We start from the raw sequence: 22,158 nt of genomic DNA on the forward strand, positions 1-22,158 counted from the left end.
CTCACACTGCATCAGAAGCTCAGGATGGTGTGTGGGGTTTCTCTCGGGTGCATTAGGGGTCCATAGCAGAGCCAGGACTTCCAGTTGTGCAAGCTAAAGACCAAGCCCCTCTGCTCCCCTTAGTTTCCAGATGCCCTCATGAGCCCCCCTATATTGGCTCTCCACCTTTGGGAAACCATCAACATTTGCCAGTTCTGCATTTTCCCACCAAGAGTCCTGGCATGGTGAGATGTTTTTCTTTAATCTGCCTTATACTGAGTGGGAGGCTGTCCAGAAAAGGCTTCCAGAGAATCTGGGTCTCAAGAGGAGCCCTGTTACATACAGAGCTGAATTAGTGCATAACTTCCAGCGTCCGTCTCCAGCTGCCTGTCATGGTGTGACTGCCTGCAAGCTTGCTCACATCCCGATTTTTGGGCTGGACATCTCCCTGTCCCTTCTTTGTGCTGTTTGTTTCTCCCCTAAATGAGAACCGCTAGCCACAGAACCCAGCCCTGACAGCCTTTTCTTTTTTTTTTTTTTTTTTTGCTTTTTGGGTCACACCCAGCGATGCACAGGGGTTACTCCTGGCTTTTCACAATTACTCCTGGTGGTGCTTGGGGGACCATATGGGATGCCGGGGATCGAACCCGGGTTGGCCGCGTGCAAGGCAAACGTCCTACCCGCTGTGCTATCACTCCGGCCCCCTGACAGCCTTTTCTATCCTGGCCTGCCTGGCCCCATCTGCTACTTGCTGCCTCTGATTGCTCAAACTTCACTCTTCACACATGCCATCAGCAAAATACCAGGTACTGCCTCCAAAGGCACTTGAGATCTAGCTTCTGACGACACTTTGCTATAGCTCTTATCAACCCATCATCTCCTCCTGCATCAAGGCCAGAGTCTATGTTTGTCTGTCTGTGTTCACTCTGACCCCACTACAGTTCATCCTCTACAGAGCAGCCAATGACCTTAGTCGGGGGAAGCCACACCCAGTGGTTCATGGGGCTACTCCCGGCTCGGTGTTCAGGAAACCATGCAATGTGGGGGGTCAAATCTGGGCCTCTCAGCCTCTGAGCTCTCCCTGGGGTCCCCCAGTGACTTTTAAACCAGAACAAGCAGATGTTGATGGCAGCGGAAGTGATACAGCACGTGCCTAGGATATGTGAGGCCCTGGATTGGATCCCCAGCACCACATGCCCCCTTGCCACCCTGTACCACTGGGCTCTGAGCATGCCAGGCCCAAGCCCTAAACTTCAGGCTTCATCACCACCGGAAATAGCCCCTAAGCAGCCCTCTACAGCCCAACACTGCTAGGGGGGTGCTCCTCTTTGAAAAATTACATGATGCCCTTCCCTTGGTCCAGTCCTTCCAAAGGCTGTCCACACTAAAGCACATTCTCTTTTTTAAAAAAACTTCAAATTATTTATTTATTTATTTATTTATTTTAAATTATTTTATTTTATTTTATTGAATCACCATGAGATAGTTACAAGCTTTCATGTTTGGGTTACAATCACACAGTGATCAAACACCCATCCCTCCACCAGTGCACATTCCCCACCACCAATATCCCCAGAATACCCCCCCTTTCCCACCCTCCCCCTGCCTCCATGGCAGACAATAGTCCCCATACTCTCTCCCTACTTTTGGGCATTATGGCTTGCAACACAGACACTGAGAGGTCATCATGTTTGGTCCATTATCTACTTTCGGCACACATCTCTCATCCTGACTGATCCCTCCAGCCATCCTTTTCTTAGTGATCCCTTCTCTATTCCATCTGCCTTCTCCCCTCTGCTCATAAAGCAGGCTTCTAGCTATGGGGCAATCCCCCTGGCCTTTGTATCTGCTGTCCTTGGGTGTCAGCCTCATGTGGTGTTATTCTATACACCACAAATGAGTGCAGTCCTTCTATGTGTGTCCCTCTCTTTCTGACTCATTTCACTTAGCATGATACTCTCCATGTCTATCCATTTATAAGCAAATTTCATGACTTCATCTCTCCTAATAGCTGCATAGTATCCCATTGCTAAAGCACATTCTCTACTGTGCTGCCAAGCCCTGTATCATCTGACTCCCTAATTCATCCCCACAGTGCTCCAGGTGCCACTGACTCCTTTTAACTGCCAAAAGCAGCCCTTCCTGGGGCCTTTGCCATTTGATCTCACTTTACTTTTCCCACAACTTACAGACTGGCTCCTCTGTGTGTGTGTGTGTGTGTGTGTGTGTGTGTGTGTGTGTGTTCTAGGGATCAAACCCAGGGTCTGACACATGCAGAGCATGCACTGTACTGCTGAGCCACACCCCCAGCCCCTTTGCTCTTTTTCTCTCCTCAAGTTCCATCTTCAGAGAGCCCTTTTCTGCATTCTCTCCACCACAACTCTCTCCTAGCCTCCTCTTACCCTCTTCTGCAAACCAAAGATGGAATCAGCTCATGTTTTCATTGTTCTGGTCCACCCTCACCCACATGCACTTCTCTAAGGAGCCCCTACTTCTGCAACTATCACTAGTGGAGGAGATCAGTGAACTATTTGATGACCCCATTCATTCTTCCCCAAAATACTCCTTGAGCACCAGGAATCCTACCAGAGACTACAGCCCTTAAGCATGATCTGTGCTCCTGGGTATCTCATGAGTTAGTCCTTTATTTGTTAGAGTCCATTCTGAGTAAATGGGAATGATTTTGACCGTGTGGCGGGGAGAGGAGTAAGGAGGTTCTCTGTAATGTAGAAGAAAGTCGGCGAGGTCTTCCTGAGACTTCCTGGGTGTCTGGATCTTAAGTGCATGCTGTTTAAGTGTATTCTGCTATTTAAGTGTATGCTGCTCAAGCTCCCACTTGTTTGCCTTCCTGGGTGAGAGGGAAGCAAAAAATTTGGTTCCAGATTTGCACCGTCAGCACAGGGGCAGACAGGAGGGCTTGGGGTGGGAAAAGGGCTGAGGTGAGGTGCTTTAAAAAACAAAAAAAAAACACCAGAGCACAGAACCCAAGACAAAAGCCTTTGCCTTGATTGAACGAGACATTTCTAAATACAGGCAGCATCAAGAAACCTGCAATTTGGTGGTACGTGCAGTGCTCAGAGGCCAGAGGGGTCATGGTCAGTCACAGGCGCTGAGAACTAAAGCTCCTTAATATCATCACTGATCAGCACCACCCACCAGGCACCCCAGGGGGCCGCAGAGGCTACTGAAGCCCAACGACCTGTGTGCCGAGTAAGGGAAGGACACAGGCCTGGGGCAGTGGACACAGCAGACGGGACACAGCTTCCTGTCCAGCGCTTGTCCTTTCCTAGCTGCCGCCAGGGGCACGATGCTCCTCAGATTGGAAACCTCAGGGTTAAGCAGCAAAATGGCAGAAGTAAAAGCAGTCACCTCATCAGGGTGGCCGAGGAGCGAGTGAGTTAAGGTGTGACGGGGCCTGGTGCAGGCCCACACAGGCCCTTGCTGTGAGAGCCGCCAGTCATCACTGCTGCCAGCCCAGGGAAGCTCCGGCCCGGCACCTTAGGTTTTTAATCAACATAATGCACTGTTCATCGTGGGCTCACAGCCTGGAGCACACGTGGGGCTTGTGGGTTCCGTCTCCAGCGCTGTGAGGCCCCTCAGCACTGCAGTGTGTGGTGTCCCTCTTAAAAAACAAAAAATAATAATAAAAACCACCATTGACCCAAGGCTAATCAGACTTCAAGCAAGTGATGTGGTGCCCCCTATGGCCGGGGTCTACACCTCAGCCGTCCATCGTAGAATTTTCCAAAGAAGCCTGATATGGTCTAGCCTCCGCCTCAGGAAGCCCAACCAGCTGACCTAGAACTTGGAGCCTCTCAAGAAGCTGAGTCTTTTTAACATGAGGGGCTTTTATGAATGTCATGAGTATGAAAAGTTTAAGTTACATATCCTTTGACATGGAACAGTAATAGCTTGAGGATGACAGACGGTCTCCACAGAGACTTTCTCTCCATCCACTCTGAGTCTCCCTTGGTTTTTGCTTTTTATTGTGGTAAAATAGTAAATTGTGCTGTATATAGTCATCTACAATTACAGTTTGCTACATATAGTCCAATTTGCGATCGCACCTAGGGGTACAATTCTGTGGCATTAAGTTCCTTCACAGAATGATGCAGCTGTGACCACTCTCCCTTTCTAGAAATTATTTTTTCCGTGACCGAGATTTTTTGTTTGTTTGTTTTTTGGGGTCACACCCAGCCATGCTCAGGGATTACTCCTGGCTTTGCACTCAGGAATTGCTCCTGGTGGTGCTTGGGGGACCATATGGGATGCCAGGGATCGAACCCGGGTTGGCCGCATGCAAGCCCTACCCGCTGTGCTATCGCTCCGGCCCCACCCTGACAGAGATTTGAGGCAAGTCGCTGAGATGGGAGATGAGCACTTGGGGGGTGAGAAAGAGAAGAAGGGACAGGTGCTTAGCCCTGTACCCTGGTTCCCGAGGATCAGAGCTAGGCTCCTTATCCACCCACTTCTTGCACTAGTCTTGGGCTGAAGTTCCTGCTTCTGGGCAGTGGGCATTTGAGCTCAATCACCTGGCGAGGCCCAGGAGGGCAGAGCATCCGCCAGAGCAATGGCAGCACTTAATGGCGGTGTCAGTTGGGCCTAGTCATTAACGCCCTAAACTAGATTATGGGTTGAGAGACCTCCCAAGTTGTGACTGCTCTCACTCTGAAGTGCCCTGGCACTGCTCTGCGCACTCTGGTGAGCTGGTGGGGGGTAGTTCAGGGAGCAGGAGGGCTGGACAGGCTGAGGGCTACTTGCCCTGCTTTGACTATGGCAGTTTCTTTGACAAAGGTTTTTTTTAAAAAAAAAAAAACACATTTTGGGGCTGGAGCGATGGCACAGCAGGTAGGACGTTTGCCTTGCACGCTGCCGACCTGGGTTCGATTCCCAGCATCTCATATGGTCCCCTGAGCACCACCAGGAGTGATTCCTGAGTGCAGAGCCAGGAGTAACCCCTGTGCATCGCCAGGAGTGACTCAAAAAGCAAAAACAAACAAACAAACAAACAAAAAACACATTTTTCCATTGAGCTTCTGTTTTTTCTAGAGGGAAGGGTTCTGCTTCCCCCAAACAAACCCACTTGAGAACCATCAGCTCTGGGTCACAGTGACTCCCGGGGAAATGAGGGTGGGTAAGAGGCGCCTTTGCTGATGGGGCCAGAGCCCACTCGCACACAAAGACTGACTCTATTCATTGAAAACCTCGTTTGCTTTAGAAAAGAAGAGCGCTGATAAATGTTCCTTCGTTTGGGTTAGAACACCAAGAAGAATTTTAAAACTAAGATTCTTTTTTCTTTTTAATTCCCTGGGGAGGAGGGACCTCCAAGTGGTGCCTAGAAGACCCGGGGGCCCCACATGTGATTTTCAACCTGTTGGGCCGGGAGTTTAATGCACAGGCATGAGGGTACCGGCTGCTTGGACCCTGCAGTCCTGGGGCTCACCTGGGCATCTTGCAGTACTCAGCCTCCACAGCTGCACCGGCAATGCTTGGGGACTGTGCAGTACCAGGGATCAAACCCGGGTCAGGGGCACACCTGCCATGCATGTATTCTAGCCACAGTTGTTTCAGGCATTCAGTGTCCCAACCACCACTGTGATCTTTATCATCTCCCCCCTCATCCCAAGTTTCTCACCCACCCTCCAAGCTTTCCCCCTTAGCAGGCACAATATAACTTATTTAAAAATAAGATTCCTAATCACACTGTTTTGCTCTTACCGGAGGGTGCAGAGCTAGGATAGTGTGGGAGCCGGAGGGTGGCAAGACAACGGCTTGCAGGTGTCCCCGCTCCACGGAGAAGATGGTTTTGGCTGGGATGTGTCCGTGGCCTTATCCGGGACAGCACCAGCAGGGCTCCCAGGAGACCTGCTTTGTGGCCCAGGACTATTGCTTTAGCCACTCTGTGCCTCAGTTTCCTTCTCTGTAGTAATGGCTGGTGTATCTGCTTGATGGAAAAGTAGTGACACTTGAAGAAGGAAGTGTCACAACAGGAACTCAAGTGAACTCACTTTGGGAAAAGTGCTATGAGGACACCGTGGGAGATTGTTACTCCTGGCACTGTTCCTTCATTCAAAGAATATCAGGATTGTCTAGATATTCTAATGGGCTCAACTTGAAATTTTTGAACTTTGGGCTTTCTGGTCTTTTTCCCTCCCTGTCATTTTCTTTTTCTTCTTCTTGGAACTGGTTCAGGGTGAAAAAATGCTTCATGGTCATGAATTAAGCAGATAGGAACCTCCCTTTAAATGACTGCTATTAAAAAGTCAAGGGAAAGCTAAGGGAAAATAAAAGTGTAACAGTTGACCGTGCTCACAGACAAGAGAGCCGCACCCAGGGGCAGCTCCCCCTGCACCTCTCTCTCTCTCCCCTGGTTACCAGGGAGCCCGAGGAAAAGATCCTTGTGGGCTTGGAGTTCTGGGAAGCATTCATTCGACCGTCAGAACTGAATCCCTAGGAGGAGGAGAGCTTGTGCATGCTCACCCAACAACCTGCCCTTTTAAATTCTCGGTGCAGAACTATTTGCAATAGTCAGACTGGGAGACAGTCCAAGTTCCCATAAAAAAAGGAATGGATATAGACGTGGCGGTATATCTACACAATGGCGTTCTGCTCAGCTCTAAGGAATGATGAACTCTTGCCTTCTGCTCTAAGTTGGATGGACTAGAGGGGATCACATTGTTAAGTGAAATAAGGGAGTGGAGAAGGACAAATCCTGGGAAGTCTGAGGCACATGTGGTATAGAGAGAAGCACAGCGGAGTGGTAGATGGTCTCAAATAACGCCTTGGGCTTAGACAACAAAGCTGAAGTTAACACGTGGGAGACAGGAGGGGAAGAGGAACTGTCTTCAGGTAGGACACTAGGACAGTGGTAGAAGGTACTGGGCATTTGCAGGGGATTGGGTAGGGGGCAGTGCTTAGGGTTTACTCCTGGCTCTGCAATCAGGAATTCCTCGTGGTGGTGGTACTCGGAGAACCATAGGGAATGTTGGGTCATCTGCATGCAATGCAAGCACCCTATGGGCTGCACTGTCATTCTGGCCCCATAACTGGTGGTGGTGGAGGGGCAGAAACTAAGTACCTCAAAAGCATAAACAAACACTCTTGTGCTGTGTGACCATGACTAGAATTAAATAGATATGTATATTGTTTCAAAAGAACAAGAGAGATAGAAATCAACCCCACATCTCATAAAATTTAACTCTTCGTTGTGAAATAATTTTAAATTTTCATGTCCTTGTCGGGATAGAAACTGTTGCTGCTGAGCCCCTGGGCACTGCTGGGTGTGGCCCCAAACAGAAAACAGCAACAACAAGAAAAATCACAGAGTGGAAAGGTTTCTCTGTGCAGAAAGTTTCCTGTGTATGTGGCCTACCAGGCCCGCCGCCACTGCTCTGTGCTTGGTTCAGTTTATGATCAGTTTGCTCTTTGCAGCAAATCTCTGGCCAGTGGGGCAGCCCCAGCCCCTGGACTCCCTGAACTTCCTGCTGCACCTGTCACAGAGAAGACGAGGGCCAGAGGAGGAAGTGGGAGCACGCAGATAAGAGCACGTGTCCCAAGGGTGCAGCCGGAGCCTGCCCTCTCCCCAGAGGCGTGCCCGGACCTTGGCAGAGGGAGTGTGTGGGCACGGACGGGAACCCGGCACAACTCTTCCTGGGGCTGGAAGTCTGTGCGCACACCCACAGGTGTTTGATTCAGCTTATCAGCAGGAGTTGATTCCCGCTCATAGAGCCCAGGGGTGGAAATCTAGAGAGGAAGAACCAGCAGCCGCTGGGCAAAGGCTAGAAAGGTCATGAGAACAGGTTAAGGGCCGGATATGGCTCACTGGTGGAGCACTTTCCTTGCATCTGTGAAACCCTGGGTTTCGTTCCCGACCCCACCATTAAAAGACAGGGGAGGCAGGGAATCAAGTCAAACAAACAAACAAACAAACAAACAAAAATCTTATCAGGGTGAAGGAATCACTGACCAGCCATACAAGTCACCCCAGCTTTCCACTGGCCTAAGGGCCTCTCTCTGTCCGTGCTCGCTGCACATCGCCTATAATGCAGGAAGGGACTGAGAGACAAGGTGCGCGATGCCCAGGAGCTTGGACTTTGGCACCCGGATCATATCCCAGCTGTCCCACTCCCCCGCTCTGACACCAAGGCAGGCTCTCTCGATGTTCTGCGTCTCAGTTCCTGTGGGGAGGGATGATAATAGTATTTGTTTCCGGGGCGTTGGGAGGATGCAAAGTGTCGAGATAAGAAAGCTCTGAGAAGTCTGACGGGCACGTGGCATAACCTATTACTGCCACCACCATCCCCCTGCTGCGCTTGAGGGGGAGTTCAAGGGGCCACACCTGTGTTCTGCCGTGGGAGGCCCAGGTTCCATCCCTGGTACCTCATGCTCCCAAGCCCCACCAGGAGTGACCCCCAAGGACAGAGCCAGGAGTGGCCCCAGGAGAGCACTACTAGGTGTGTCCTCCAAATCAAAAATAGATGCATACCCTCCTGCTCAGAAACAGGAGGTCATTCATAGAGGCTAACTGACCCCAGTGTTGGGGCGTAAAGCGAGGGCGCTGATTTCCTGCCCTGCACATGCTCCTCCTCCTCGGTTCCTTCTCTTTTGTCCCAGAGAGAGTCTGTGGTGTTCAGGGATGGATTGAGTCAGGGATCTCTTTCTCTCTTCTCCTTCCTCTCCTTCCCTCCTGCCTCCTCCCGTGCAGGCACCATCCTGGTGTGAGGGGCAGGTGGACAGGGAGCCGGAGAAGAGTTTGGTAAACACCCCCCAAAATTCATAGTGATTCTCCCGTTTTCCTTCTGATTCCAGACTTGGAGATCACAGTCCCAATCCGGCACTCCCAGCTCCTGCCCGGGAAAGTGGAGTACGGAGTCTATGAGAGCGGTCCCAGGAAGAGCATCTTGCCCCCCAGGACGGAGCTGAGACGTGGAGACTGGAAGACAGACAGCACCTCCAGCACCGCAAGTGAGCAGCTGACGGGGCCTCCACAGCCGCCCCCTTGGGCCTCAGAAACCTCTAGTACAAGGGCATTAGAGCCCATTTAGAGCTTGGAGGGTTCAAAGCAGCATCCGTGTACCTGGCAATGCCTTTATCAGGGAGCCAAAGTTCCTTACACAGATACTCCCAGTCAGCACGGTCGTTATTTCACTCTTTTAGAAAAAAAAAAACTACCAGTAATACTAGCTAATATTTATTAAGCACTTGTTTTGATTTTAGCTCCCTCTGTGGATTCTCTGATTACATTCTCAGAATAAGTCAATGAGACAGGCATCCAAGCTTCTCCTTCCAGGGGAGGGAGATGGCTGGATAGCTAGAGAGAGATTTGAACTCACGCTGTCTAGAAGCAGGACTAAGGCTCCCTCTGCTAGCCTGTGTGCTTCCTCAGTTGGGATCAGAGAACGGAAAGGGCACAGAGACAGCACCATGAGAGAACATCGGACTCAGATTTGAGAAGTCCAGCTCTGGAGGCAGGAAGAGGATCTGAGTAGGAGGTGTCTTTCTTTGGGCTTTGCGGCTAGAATAGGAGTGTGACTGCAGCTGACAGTCCGAACTCATGTGTAGGCAGGTATCTCCTCTCTGATGCGGTGCTGGTGGCCCACTTGAGGCACACCAGACTCACAAGCTGAGGCTTTCCCTCTCTCACACATTTTCATGTCCTAGCACCTCAGCTAGGAGAGCAAGCAAAGGAGAAGAGACACACTGACAAACGTTTGGGACTTGTGTCTGCTTAAATGCCGGGCAGAGAATTGCAAAGTGGACAGTGAAATCGGAAGACCTCCTAGCCAGGGATTTTGGTCTTTTCTGCTTCACAAGCAAATGCCTCTGACAATCTGATATATGCTCTGGATACGTTTCCAGGAAAAAAAAAGAAGAAAAATATGTGCATGCTTGTGCACACATACACACTGCTTTTCCCATCTATGGATGTAGGTTAAGAATCTTTCACTAGGGTCTTGGAAGAGAGCCTGGGAGACAGCGCATGCCCCGCTAGAGTGGATAGTGGCCCTCATCATTGCTGGGCCTGGCAGCACGGAGAGTGGAGTGTATGATCTGTATTTCTGGCCTGGCTCGGTAGTTTAGGGGGCAGGATGAAGCTCACTTGTTTAGAAAGTGTTTTCCGATAACAGACCCAGTAGCTCACTTGACTCTGCATTTATGACCTGTGCTGGGCCTTATGAGACAGTTTTTTGGGAGGTATTTATTATTGTTTCTTTGTTTTTTGGGGGCTATATCTGGCAATGCTCAGGGCTTTCTCCTGGCTCTGTGCACAGGGATCACTCCTGGTGGGGACCATATGTAGTGCCAGGGATCAAACCTGGGCTGGCCACACACAAGACCAGCTCCTTACCCGCTGTACTATCCATCCAGCCCTGTGACACAGGTTCGGCTATCTATTGCTAGGAACAAGCCCTCAATGTATGGCTTGAAACATACTCATTATTTATTCTGACTCAAAACTTGCCCAAGACTCATTCGGGGTGGTCTGTTCTCCACACTCTGTGGGGCCATTTGGGGTTACTCTGCAATTTTATTCAGCTGGCATTCCAGATGGGCTGGGACGTCCTCGTGGCTTCTCATTCTTCAGGGTCCCTGGGGTCTAACTCAATAACCTGAACTTATGTTTGTTTGCTTTGAGTCCTTTTATTTCAGATGACTTACCAGTAAATCCTACTTTTGAGTTGGAGTTAAGTTCCCAGTAAAAATATTTTTTTTAACTATAAACAAGTTGTTAAAGACTGAGGTTCTCCGATGCCTTTAATAATAATGGACAATGGCTGGGGATGGTCACTGACCATAGCAAAATTATCCTCATAAGATCCTGAAATGGAACTTTCCAGAGGAACAAGCTCTGATGTGCAAGTGTTTATCAAACTTTGGCTTGTGTCATATGTGCTGATGTCATGTTAGCTGATGAAAGCCATGTAGCTAAGTATGACGGGAAGGAGGGGAGAAGAGAGATGGAGCTCTGTCGGCCTAATGATAGCGCATTTCCTATCTTGAATGTGATAATAACAGACATCCATGCTTACATTTTGCAAGCCTTTTGCCAAACTTGCTACCCTGTGATTATTCCATATGACAGTGCTGTGAGTTTCTCAATCAGAAAATGGAGTGGTTAGGCAACTTGCCATGGGTCACTTTGCAAGAAAGTAAGGGAATTTACCCCCCAATGAGGGATCCAGTGACGTCTGTCACTTCAGAGCCATCATATCAGTTAGGATCTTTTGAATAATCCCATACTCATGAATTATTATTTCTACTGGTAAAGGTAAGCTAAGTGTGTTTTTTTCTTGCCCGAGGAATCCACAGTCTGACTTTGTCCCCTGCAGGCAGTGCGAGTAACAGATCTAGCACGCGGAGCCTTCTCAGTGTGAGCAGTGGGATGGAGGGGGACAATGAGGTGAGTGCACGGGAGGGGAGGAACCTCCGCTTTGTCTTGTCCTGCGGGATATTTCACTGTTAGAAGTAGAAGTCCATGGGGCCAGAGGGATAGTACAGTGGATAAGTCACTTGCCTTGCATGTGGCCTACCTGAGTTCCATCCCTGGTACCCCATATGGTGCCCTGAGCCTACCAGGAGTGATTCCTGAGTGCAGAACCAGGAGTAACCCCTGACCATTGCTGGGTGTGGCCCCAAAACAAACAAAAAGAAGTCCAAAGGCAAGAAGTCAGACATGTGAGGACATGTGTTATGTGCCATGGGATCATGGGATTCCATTATGGAAAATGTCCGAATAGGCAGAGCCCTAGAGACTGGAGGGATTGATGCTTGCTGGGTCAGCTGGGAGGGGAGGGGAGGAGAAACTGATCTATGGGTATAGCTTTTCCCTTTGGGGTGATGACTGTATTTGAGACATCACACGCAGAGTGAATGTTCTACATGCCTCTGGCCTGTCTGTATTACAGCAGGTCATTTAGGCAGGGAATCACTCAGTGATAAGCATCTGCCTTGCAAGCACCTGGCCGCCTGGCTCTGCCCCACGTGCTGTTTGTAATCTTTAGCACCATCCTTATGATCTGAGGACCTGAGTGTGTACCCTGGCCATTGCAGCAACAACCAAAAATAAAAACAGACCATGACCAATTTATATTATGTGAATTTTGCTTCAGTTGAAAGAGGAGGGAAAAAGATAGAGTTGGAGGCAGGAGACACAGAAATCCACTCAGAGGGCGGGGAAGTAGTACTGGAGTTAAGGCACTTGCCTTGCATGTCGTTGACCCCAGTTCAATCCCTGGGACTGCATATTGTCCTCCAAGCATCACCAGAGTGATCCCTGAGCACAGAGCTGGGAGTAAATCCTGAGCACTTCTAAGTGTGGCTCAACACCACCGCCCCCTCCCCCTGCAAAAAAAAAAAAGAAATCCCCTTAGACTAAAAGAGCATGTGGTCCCCACATACCACCCTTGACTCAGGAGGAAGGAGAATTCAGCTTGTTAATGATCTCTGCTCTGGCTGACTCCTCCTCAACTCCGGAGTTAATGGATAAGTTAGTAGAAATGGATGGCTGAAGCCTGGTGTTCCTCGCTTGTCAGTATGTGAATAATCTCCCCTGTTCTTTTTCACCTTTCTGGCTTAGGATAATGAAATCCCTGAAGTTACCAGAAGCCGAAGTCCAGGCCCTCCTCAAGTGGATGCAGTGCCCAGCGTGCCCCTGGAGAGGCCCCCCAGGGTGCCTCCACGAGCGGCCTCCCAGAGGTAATCCCGGAGGGAAGCATGGACTTTGGATGATGTTCATGTCTGGTTAGATTTTGAGCCCCTAATAACTAATTCCCTTGACTCTATGATGGGGATGGTAGTTTGGGGAGACCAGGAGCGGAGGAGTTAGGAGTGAAAATGAAGGTGAGAGGCAGCGTGAGTGTGGCCATCTGTGGAGGAATTCTTCAACTTGCATGAACTTGTTTCCTGGTCTGTGAAAGGACAGGAGCACTTTCTCACAGTTGTGAGACTGGAGTTCCAGCCATAGAGAGGGCTTGGAGGGGTCTTCAATGGGGCTTCGTTACTAACTGGGCTCTGATACACAGCGTTGTTTAGAGTCTTATTCAGGCTCTAGCAGGTCTCTTCAAAAAAAATTTTTTTTTCTGTAAAATGTCCCATTTATCCCACTACCTACTGAGGGAGGAGTGGGGAAGCCCCTCTTGCTGCCCGCTCAGGGTTGAGCTCAGGGTCCTTTGGGGCAAGGTCTCATGGAGAAACAGAAAAAGTGGCCAAAGCTTTCTGCGTGTCAGTTGATACAGAAGGGAAGGTCTGCAAGGCTGGGCTTCTCTAGAGAGGAACTCTCTGATGTCACAAATGTAATGTAGAGGTAAATGATTCCAAGGAGGAAGCTGTTTTTCAGCTGCATTTTTGTTTTGTTTTCTTTTGCATTTGACACTTTTTATTCAGTTGCCATTCATCGATAGAATATGTGAAGAAAGGATAGCAAGAAAGCTTCTCTTCTGTTTTTTGTGCAGACAAGCTGATGTGTGTTAAAGATCTACCCATTTCTTGCCCATCTCTTTAGATATCATCCCTGTGATCGAGGCAACATTCTTACGCACCGCCCCCCTTGCACACACACAAGACCTCCCCCCTTCTAGCAGTGTCGCCTGTCCAGCAGGCAACTCTCCCTGTTGGAGACAGAGGGCACACTCTCAAGTATCTAGAAAGAACCAGATCTTTCTAGATACTGATCTAGATAAAGATCTTGCCAGAAAGAAAGCCCTAGAAAGAACTGGTATGATCATCAAGTCCAGCCCTCTGAATTTGCAAAATGTTCTATTCCTTGAAAATTATTGCCAAGGGTCAGAGAGATGCTCAGTGGGCTGGGGTGCATGCTTTGCCTGCCGGAGGTCCTAGTTCAACACCTAGTTCGGCCCCACCTGGTCTCCCAAGCACTTAACTGGGAGTGGCCACTGAGCACCGCTGGCTGTGGCCTGAAAACAGACCAGAAAATTATTAACTAATTCGTGATGAGAGAAGAGTATTAACAAAGAGAGCAAATGTGGAAATACAAGCCGTTGTTACATGCGTCCATATCAAACAAGTTAAATGCATCATGTCATTTTATTCTCTCCGCATTTCTAATGTGGAGGTGTCTAGTGTTCTCTCCGTTGCAACGCTAGGAGCTAGGGCTTGAGATAGGATTGAGACTTGCTGTGTGTGTCCAAACTGAGTAGTCTGATTCAACCATTCATTCCATCACTTTATCACATCTGTCCCAGGAGGTCTAGTTGTCATGGAAGGAGATACAATTTCTAAAACCTTTGTTCCTGAAGGTCAAAGGCTTTGGAGGCAGTTATCTAATTGTACCAAGAAAAAAAAGAGTGTCACGCCTGACACTATCGCTACAAGACACTGAGGGATTTTTATAATGGGAGAAAAAAAAAGAACAACCAGGAAAACAAGTTCCAGAGACGGAAGGACAGGCCCTGGGACGCATTCAAATGTGTCAAGAGAGGTGACAGATGAATCCTTTAGAACAGCCTGGAAGTGAGTTGTGATAAAATGATCAAGAGGTGGGAAAAAAAGGAGGAAAAACACTCCTTTACTCAAGAAACGGTGTTTGCAAAAAATAAAATCTGTACACAGCAAAACTTGAGGTGTGGTTGCAATTTTGGTGTGAAGAAAGATTTGCAGATAATCAGTTGGTTTGTGGGCAGTTTAAATACTGAAAGGATTATTAATAATAAAGTTAGTGCTTGGGAGACCAGGTGGTGCCAAGGCTCGAGCTCGGACCTCCCGTAGGAAATCTCTGTCAAGTTAGACTGAAGACTCAGGAGAGGAGAGAATGAAGGTGGGGTCTCCTCTTCACTCCCTGATTTGAGAACCAGCAGCCCCTCCTCCCCACGCCCCCCCCCCCCCCCAGTTGCCATCCTGCTCATTGCTCACTCCCAGTCCTGGTCTTCTGCTCATTCTGCCTTCTGCCTCCAAATTACCATCAGGGACCCTAAATCTCTACCTTCACCCCAGTCTTCTATTTCCCCCTGTGTACTGGGACTCTTCGCCCAGATGTCCCAAGTCACAAACTGTGTGTATAAAGCTAAATTCAGCATTCCTCCTGTTCCTCCCCGTCCCCAGCCTGAGATATGGGCACTTGTTTTCCCTTCCCCAAGCCTCACACCTGGGGAGCCAGCCTCCGTCTCTGTCTCCCTCCCGCTCCCACATCCATTCTCCTGGCCCTGCCCATTCTGCGCCCTTTTCAGCCTCCTGATCCACCCCCTCCTCGCCATCTGCCAGTGCCTAAGTTCACTGTGTAGGCCCGCGCTTATCTCCTTGCCTCCACGCTGCACCCAGCATGCTCTTGCTAGAACAAAAATAACTGATGATGTCACTTCCCGGTCTGACATTCTTCAGATTTCACTCTATATTTTAGCACACGCTGGCCCTGGCTAGCCTTAGTCCCACCCCTCCACAGTGTCATTCGTGCCTGCCCCTGAAGGAGTCCCACTGAGCTAGGCTGTTTTATCCTTATTGTGCAATCCGTTCCCTTTGCCAGGAATGTCTGTCTTTCTATATGCCCTTCCCATCTTTGCTTGGTAACCTTCTGGTCCAATCAGACTCTGAACCTCCTCTTCTGTCAAGGTTTCCCTGACATTTCTGTGGATCTTTCTTAGGTTCCACAACACCTCTATTATAATCCCTCCCATGTTGAGCCACCTCTTTTTACTTATCAGTTGCAGACTTGTGAAAATAGGCTTTTCAGTTAAAACATTGATTTTTCTGTATCCTGAAGTTCACCTATATTTTAAAAAAAACAACTTTGGGGGCTGGAGCAATAGCACAGCAGGTAGGGCGTTTGCCTTGCACGCGGCCGACCCGGGTTCCATTCCCAGCATCCCATATGGTTCCCTGAGCACCACCAGGAGTAATTCCTGAGTGCAGAACCAGGAGGAATCCCTGTGAATTGCTGGGTGTTGAAATTAAAACCGTTCTTTTTTTTTTTTTTCGGTGCCACACCTAGCAGTGCTCAGGAATCACTCTTGTCAGGGCTCAGGGAACCCCATACATGGGGATTGAATCTGGGTACACCTCATTCAAGGCAATTGCTCTACCCATTTACTATCTCTCTTTTTTCCTTTTTTTTCTTTTTGGGTCATACCCAGCGATGCACAGGGATTACTCCTGGTTCTGCATTCAGGAATTACTCCTGGCTCAGGAATTGCCCCTACCCACTGTGCTATCGCTCCAGCCCCTAAAACCATTCTTTTTGACTTTTCCTAGTGATTAGTATGGTAACCAGCACATACTAGGAACTTAATAAAAAAGTGTGGTATGAGTGAATGACTAGATGGGCATGGGAAGGTAAGTGCTGTCAAGACTCCCTACGTCCCAAATAGCCTTCAGTGGAGGGTAGAGAGAGCCAGGAAGAGCTTCAGCCTCCTCCCTGTTGTAGTGTGCAGTGCGTTTCAGAGTCAGCAAGGGCAGGTGGTGACAAGAACAGGCACAGATACGTGCCTCTTTGCATGGCCAGTTGCTGGTAGGCCCTAGAGGATGGCCAGCTGATAGTGCTATGATCTGGGTCTGATAGGGGGAAAAAACAATTCAGATTCTTGCTGCTGTATTGTTCCTTGGTTTTTGAACTTTTGCCATTCACTGGAAAGTGACAAATCACTGACAATCTGTGTTGGCCCCTTTAAGGCCTCATCAGAACTGCTGGAAGCTTCCTGCAGAGGTGGAAGGGTGTTGCAGTCTCCCAGGTATAATCTGAAACCAGCTCCTGTGCTCACAGAGGGCCAGGAGATACCAAAGGAAAAAGACAACTACAGATTTATATGTAGATAACAGTTTTTTTTTTTTGGTGGGGGTACACCCAGCAGTGCTCAGGGCTTTCTCCTGGCTCTGTGCTCAGAAATCACTCATGGTGGTACCAAGGGGCCCATATGTTGTGCTGGGGATTGAACATGGGCTGACAAGCATCTTATCCCGATGCTGTTTCTCAAGTCTTGATAGGTAGAAATTTTAATGACTAGTAGGACTTTTTTCTAAGGCATTATCTTGGGCTCCTGCAAGGTGAGTAGTTTCCAGAGCATCTGCACCAAACCTCAAAGTTGGTTGTTTTGGTTTTATTTTTTGTTTGTTTGTTTGTTTGTTTTTGCTCTTTGGGCCACACCCAGCAATGCTCCGGGGTTACTCCTGGCTCTTCACTCAGGAATTACTCCTGGCGGTGCTTGGGGGGCCATCTGGGGCACTGGGGATCAAACCCAGGTCGGCCGCATGCAAGGCAAATGCCCTACCCTCTGTACTGTCGCTCCGGTCCCCTTGTTTTGTTTTTTTGTTGGTGTTTTTTTGTTTGGTTTTGGAGAAATGATCTTGGAGCGCTACTTCATGTGTGGCACTCAGGAGTCACTTCTTGAGGCCTTGTATGTGGATGGTCCGGGTTCAATCCCTGGCATTCCATATGCCTTCCTGAGCACTGCCAGGAGTGATTCCTGACTACAGAGCCAGGTGTATTGCAAGGTGTGGCTCACAAACAAACAAACAAACAAACAAAACCAGACAGTACAGTTTACAGAATTTTCCTATTCTCTCTATCATCTACTACACTTCAGTATCCTGAGAGTAGGGCCATGATCCTTTTACTTGCTATTGTAGCCCATATCCAAGAATAGATTCATAATAGATAAATATTTAAAGAAAGCAAGGAAGGCAAAGAGAAAGAAGGAAGGGAAGGAGGGAAAAGAGAAAGGAAGCAAAAAGGAAAGGGATGGGGCAGAGAGGAAAGAAGGGGGAGAGGAAGAGAGAAGAAAGACAGCCTAGGCTTACTCAGATATATAGTAGCACTGCTTGATTCAGCTCTCTCATCGAAGTCTCATCGACCTGATTGATGTAAGGATTCTGTCCATTGTCTTCTCTGAATAAGATAGCAAACCCTATATACATATCCAGGGACCTGAACTGCACCTCTGCAAGATCTCTGTGGTTTTTTTTTTCTACTTCTGCCTCCCTATCTTGCGTCTAAGACTTTCTCTCAGCTCTTTTGCACTTCCTTGACCAGCACAAAACTTGCATATGAGACATTTAATAAATATTTACTCATTGATTCATTTAATCTCGCAGTGCACAATTCTAGGGTAGCATAGTTCAGTCTCAGCATAGCGTGGTTCAATTTCAGCTTTCGACAGAGCTCTCTTTCTTGACTTATTGATTTGCTTCCAGGTGAATTAAATATTGGTTTTACAGCACACATGTCGAAATACCATTGGCCATCATTGGATATCTGCGAACAAGCCCAAGTCTATCTGGGACTGTTTAGAAACTATCCAGAGAAATTGGAGGGGGCTGCTACGGAAAGCAAACTTGGGTTGAGAAAGTAACCCTCTGAGGAATTTGTTGTGAGAAGCAGACATTGGAAATCCTCGGTTCCTCTTTCAAGGAATTTCTGCCTCCTGTACACCTCCTGTCTGGCTGTGAATTTAGATCCCTGGTGTTTTATTTGTTATTAGTTTTGATTTGGGAGCCACATCCAGTCGTGCTTGGGGAGCTACTTCCAGCTCAATGCTTGGAGATCACTCCTGGAAGTGTTGAAGGGACTGTTCCATTCTAGGAATGGGACCCAGGCCTCCTGCATGCAAGGCACGTGTTCTTTGAGCCATCTGGTCTCTAGAACTACAGGGTTTTTTTTTTCTTGTTTGTTTGTTATAATTGAATCACCGTGAGATATCTAGTTACAAAGTTGCTCATGATTGGGGTTCAGTCATATACATCCCTTCACCCATGTATATTTCCCGCCAGTGTCCCTGGTTTCTGCCACTCCCATCCCCACAGACTGCCTCTATGGCAGACACTTTTCTTTTTCTCTCTCTCTTTCCTTTTGGGCATTACGGTTTGTAATACAGGTACTGAGAGGTTATCATGTTTGTCCCTTTATCTTCTTTCAACACTCAGTTCTTGTCCAGAATGATCATTTCCAGCTATCACTGTCACAGTGGTCTCTTTTCTATCCTAACTGCCTTCACCACCACCACTTGTGGCAAGCTTCCAACCCCAGCTTAGCACAACATATTAGTCCTTCTGGCCCTTGTTTCTACTGTCCTTGGGTATTAGTCTTATATTAAATCTTTTTTTAAGTATACCATAAATTAATATAGTCATTCTATGTCCCTTTTATTCTGACTCACTGTAACTCTGGCCCTCGTATCAGGAGTTTTAAATTGTGGCAGCTGCAACTTGGACCCATGTGAGATGCTTTAATATAGTATCTAAGACTATTTCATCATTGATTATATTCAAATGATAGTACTTATTTTATTCATGACTTCATTTTTCTTGGTGGCTGCATGGTCTTCCCTTGTGTAGATGCACCACAATTTCTTTATCCAATCATCTGTTCTTGGGATTCTGGTTGTTTCCAGATTCTGGCTATTGTGAATAGTGTTGCAATGAAAAGCAGATGGCTTTTCTGCAGTGTGTTTTTGGGTCCCCAAGGTATAGTTCCAGAAGTGGTATTTTTGGGTTGTATGGAAGCTCAACTTCTAGTTTTTTGAGGACTGCCTATCTGTTTTCCAAAAATGGCTGGACCAGTCAGCATTCTCACCAACAATGAGAGTCCTTTTCTCCCTGCATTTGCGCCAGCACTGGTTGAACTACAGGTTTACTTATTATTAAATTGATAGGACCAATACATTAGTTAACTACCATTGAAAAGTTGCTTTCTTATGCTCAGATCTCAGGATAAAGGACTATACAGTGCCATAGGTAGGGTGGTGCCCTTGGGGAAGCATCAGAATCGCCAGGAGAAAGGGATTGGGAGAAATATGGCAAAAGTATTTATCATGGAAAGAAATGAACCAGGGCAAGCTGGCATAGAATTAGTACATTGGAATAATTTTAGAAGGCTCTGGGCAGAATGTCTGTCTCCAGTTTGGTACATGGCCTTGGAATAATTAGGGCAGGTGGATGGCAGCTAGAATAGGGAGCATGGTTGGGGCAGGGGTGGGCTTTGGTTTGGGGTGATCTCTCTGTATGCTTAATTTGCATGTAAATTATGCATATGCCAGATCGATAGCATACTGGGTAGGGTATTTGCCTTTCACGCAGACGACCCGGGTTGAATCCTTAGCATCCCATTCCAGAATGCAGAGTCAGGAGTAACCCCCGAGTATTGCCAGGTGTGACCCAAAAAGGAAAAAAAAAATATGTGCTCATGCAAGATGTTTTCCATCTCTAGCAATTACCTAACCCTGGGAAGGGCTTCCTTCTAGAATCATATGAAATGCATGGTTTCTATAAACTTGGTTGGAGGAAGGATACTCTTTATCTTTGGAGATTATGTTGGAATAAGTCTATGGACTTTTTTTTTTTATACCTAAGGCTGCACTAGCGGGGAAGTTGGGGAGATTTGTGTGGTACTGAAAACTAATTTAGCACTTCACACATGCAGTCCATGAGATGTAGCCCTTTATCTAGCTCCCTGTTCCCTGGGAGTTGGTATTTCTCAAAGATCTCACAGCTTTCTACTGTGCAGCTGGTCTTGTCAACCACTCAGAAATCTATGTTTATTCTGTTTCATTGAAACCATATCCTTTGTGTGTTATGCCGATTTGTTGCTAGTTTGCAATCAATTATAGATACCTAAGGACTAGTTGATCACATTAATTTTAAAATACCATTGCTTTGTCTTTTGTTTCAGACCCCTGACCAGAGAAACCTTCCATCCTCCTCCCCCTGTTCCACCCAGAGGTCGCTGATTCCATCTCCTTTCACCTGCCTAATTCAGGACTTGCACTTGTCAGCCTCTTGATGATGTCTTCATGTTGAGTTTTATGGCGTGATTGCTGACCTTAAGATCCACTTTCACTGCTGATATTCTTTCAGCCCTGCTGGTTTGGGCTTTTCTCAAAGAAGACATTATTATAACAGAAAGAAATGAAAAATGACGGACTTTATTCACCAGTGCCAACTATTTTTATCTATCTTCTTGTTTTGCCAAAAGGATGAAGACGTAATTAGAATACTTACCTCTACTTTGGCATGTCAGAGCCTGAAAAGATTCATCAGAAATATACTTTACCAGTGATTTTACTGAAATGCACTTGTGTTAGACCTTTTGTTATTTGCTACTTCAATCTGGTTTCTAGAAGTGGTTATGATCTAAGACTTAACAGTATCCAAGTGAAAAGATGTGTCTTGTTTTTAAGTGTTTTCAGATTTTCTGTAAATTCAGGGTTTTTAAAAAAATGTTGGTCACATATGACAAACTCAAAAGCACTTTTCAGAAGCTTGGGGTATCAGGGGCCATATATATTGTTGTGTGGTCATTAGAGGTCATAATTCTGACATTAAAACCAGAAGAGGATCCTTGATCCTTCATCTTCCTACAATCAGAGGGTGAAAGAAGAAACTAAAATAGAAAGTTATATATTTCTTTTTATGCCTATTATTACCACTAGACTTGAGAAGCCTATTTAGGCAGAAAATGTATAGCCCTTACTTTCCCCCACTTCCCTGTACTTTCAGAAGTCCTGGCAGTTATGTCCATAGGGGAGTGGAGGGGTGGGTGGGAGGTGGGGTGAGACAGAAACTTCGGACACTGATGGTGGAAAATGTACACTGGTGTAGGGAATGAGTGTTGGAATATTGTATGACTGAAACCCAATCATGAAAAGCTCTGTGATCGTCTATCTAACAGTGATTCCATTAAAAAATAAATAAATAAGGGACTGGAGCGATAGCACAGCGGGTAGGGCATTTGTCTTGCATGCGGCTGACCTGGGTTTGATTCCCAGCATCCCATATGGTCCCCTGAGCACTGCCAGGAGTGGTTTCTGAGTGTAGAGCCAGGAGTAACCCTTGTACATCGCCAGGTGTGACCAAAAAAGCAAAATTAATTAATTAATTAATTAATTAATTAATTAATTAAGAGAACACAGGTTATATCCAATCACAAAAAAAACTTTAAAGCCTTAAATATATCATTAATTTTGCGTTCTTAGCACACAAATATATTTTCAAAACAGAAGTCCTTAATTTGATAAACACACAGCAAAGAATGCATCTGACCCATTTCTTAAGAATATATCAGAAATCACTGTATCACTGTCATGCCCTCTTCCTAAATATTTAATACGTTAAGCTCCTTTTTTAGCACGTCAAATTTAGATTTCTCTATATTCTGAGACTAACAGGTATTTAGATAAATAATATGGTGAAATCTATTCCTAGCCAGTATGTTAGCATCTTTTTTTTTTTTTTTTGCTTTTT

General features: G+C 47.2%; 1 protein-coding gene across 1 annotated transcript in view; it reads left to right on the forward strand.

The window, feature by feature from the left end:
• The window catches only part of PIK3AP1 (phosphoinositide-3-kinase adaptor protein 1), a 137,128-nt gene extending 115,712 nt beyond the window's left edge, over positions 1-21,416 (forward strand). The window contains exons 14-17 of the mRNA XM_055119021.1: positions 8,788-8,943; positions 11,310-11,380; positions 12,557-12,675; positions 20,588-21,416. Of these exons, the coding sequence (XP_054974996.1) occupies positions 8,788-8,943; positions 11,310-11,380; positions 12,557-12,675; positions 20,588-20,645 (404 nt within the window). The 3' untranslated portion in view covers positions 20,646-21,416. The remainder of the gene's footprint in view (positions 1-8,787; positions 8,944-11,309; positions 11,381-12,556; positions 12,676-20,587) is intronic.
• Positions 21,417-22,158: the final 742 nt, after the last annotated feature.

The sequence above is a fragment of the Sorex araneus genome, chromosome 11 (genome assembly GCF_027595985.1).
Source record: "Sorex araneus isolate mSorAra2 chromosome 11, mSorAra2.pri, whole genome shotgun sequence".
NCBI lineage: Eukaryota > Metazoa > Chordata > Mammalia > Eulipotyphla > Soricidae > Sorex > Sorex araneus.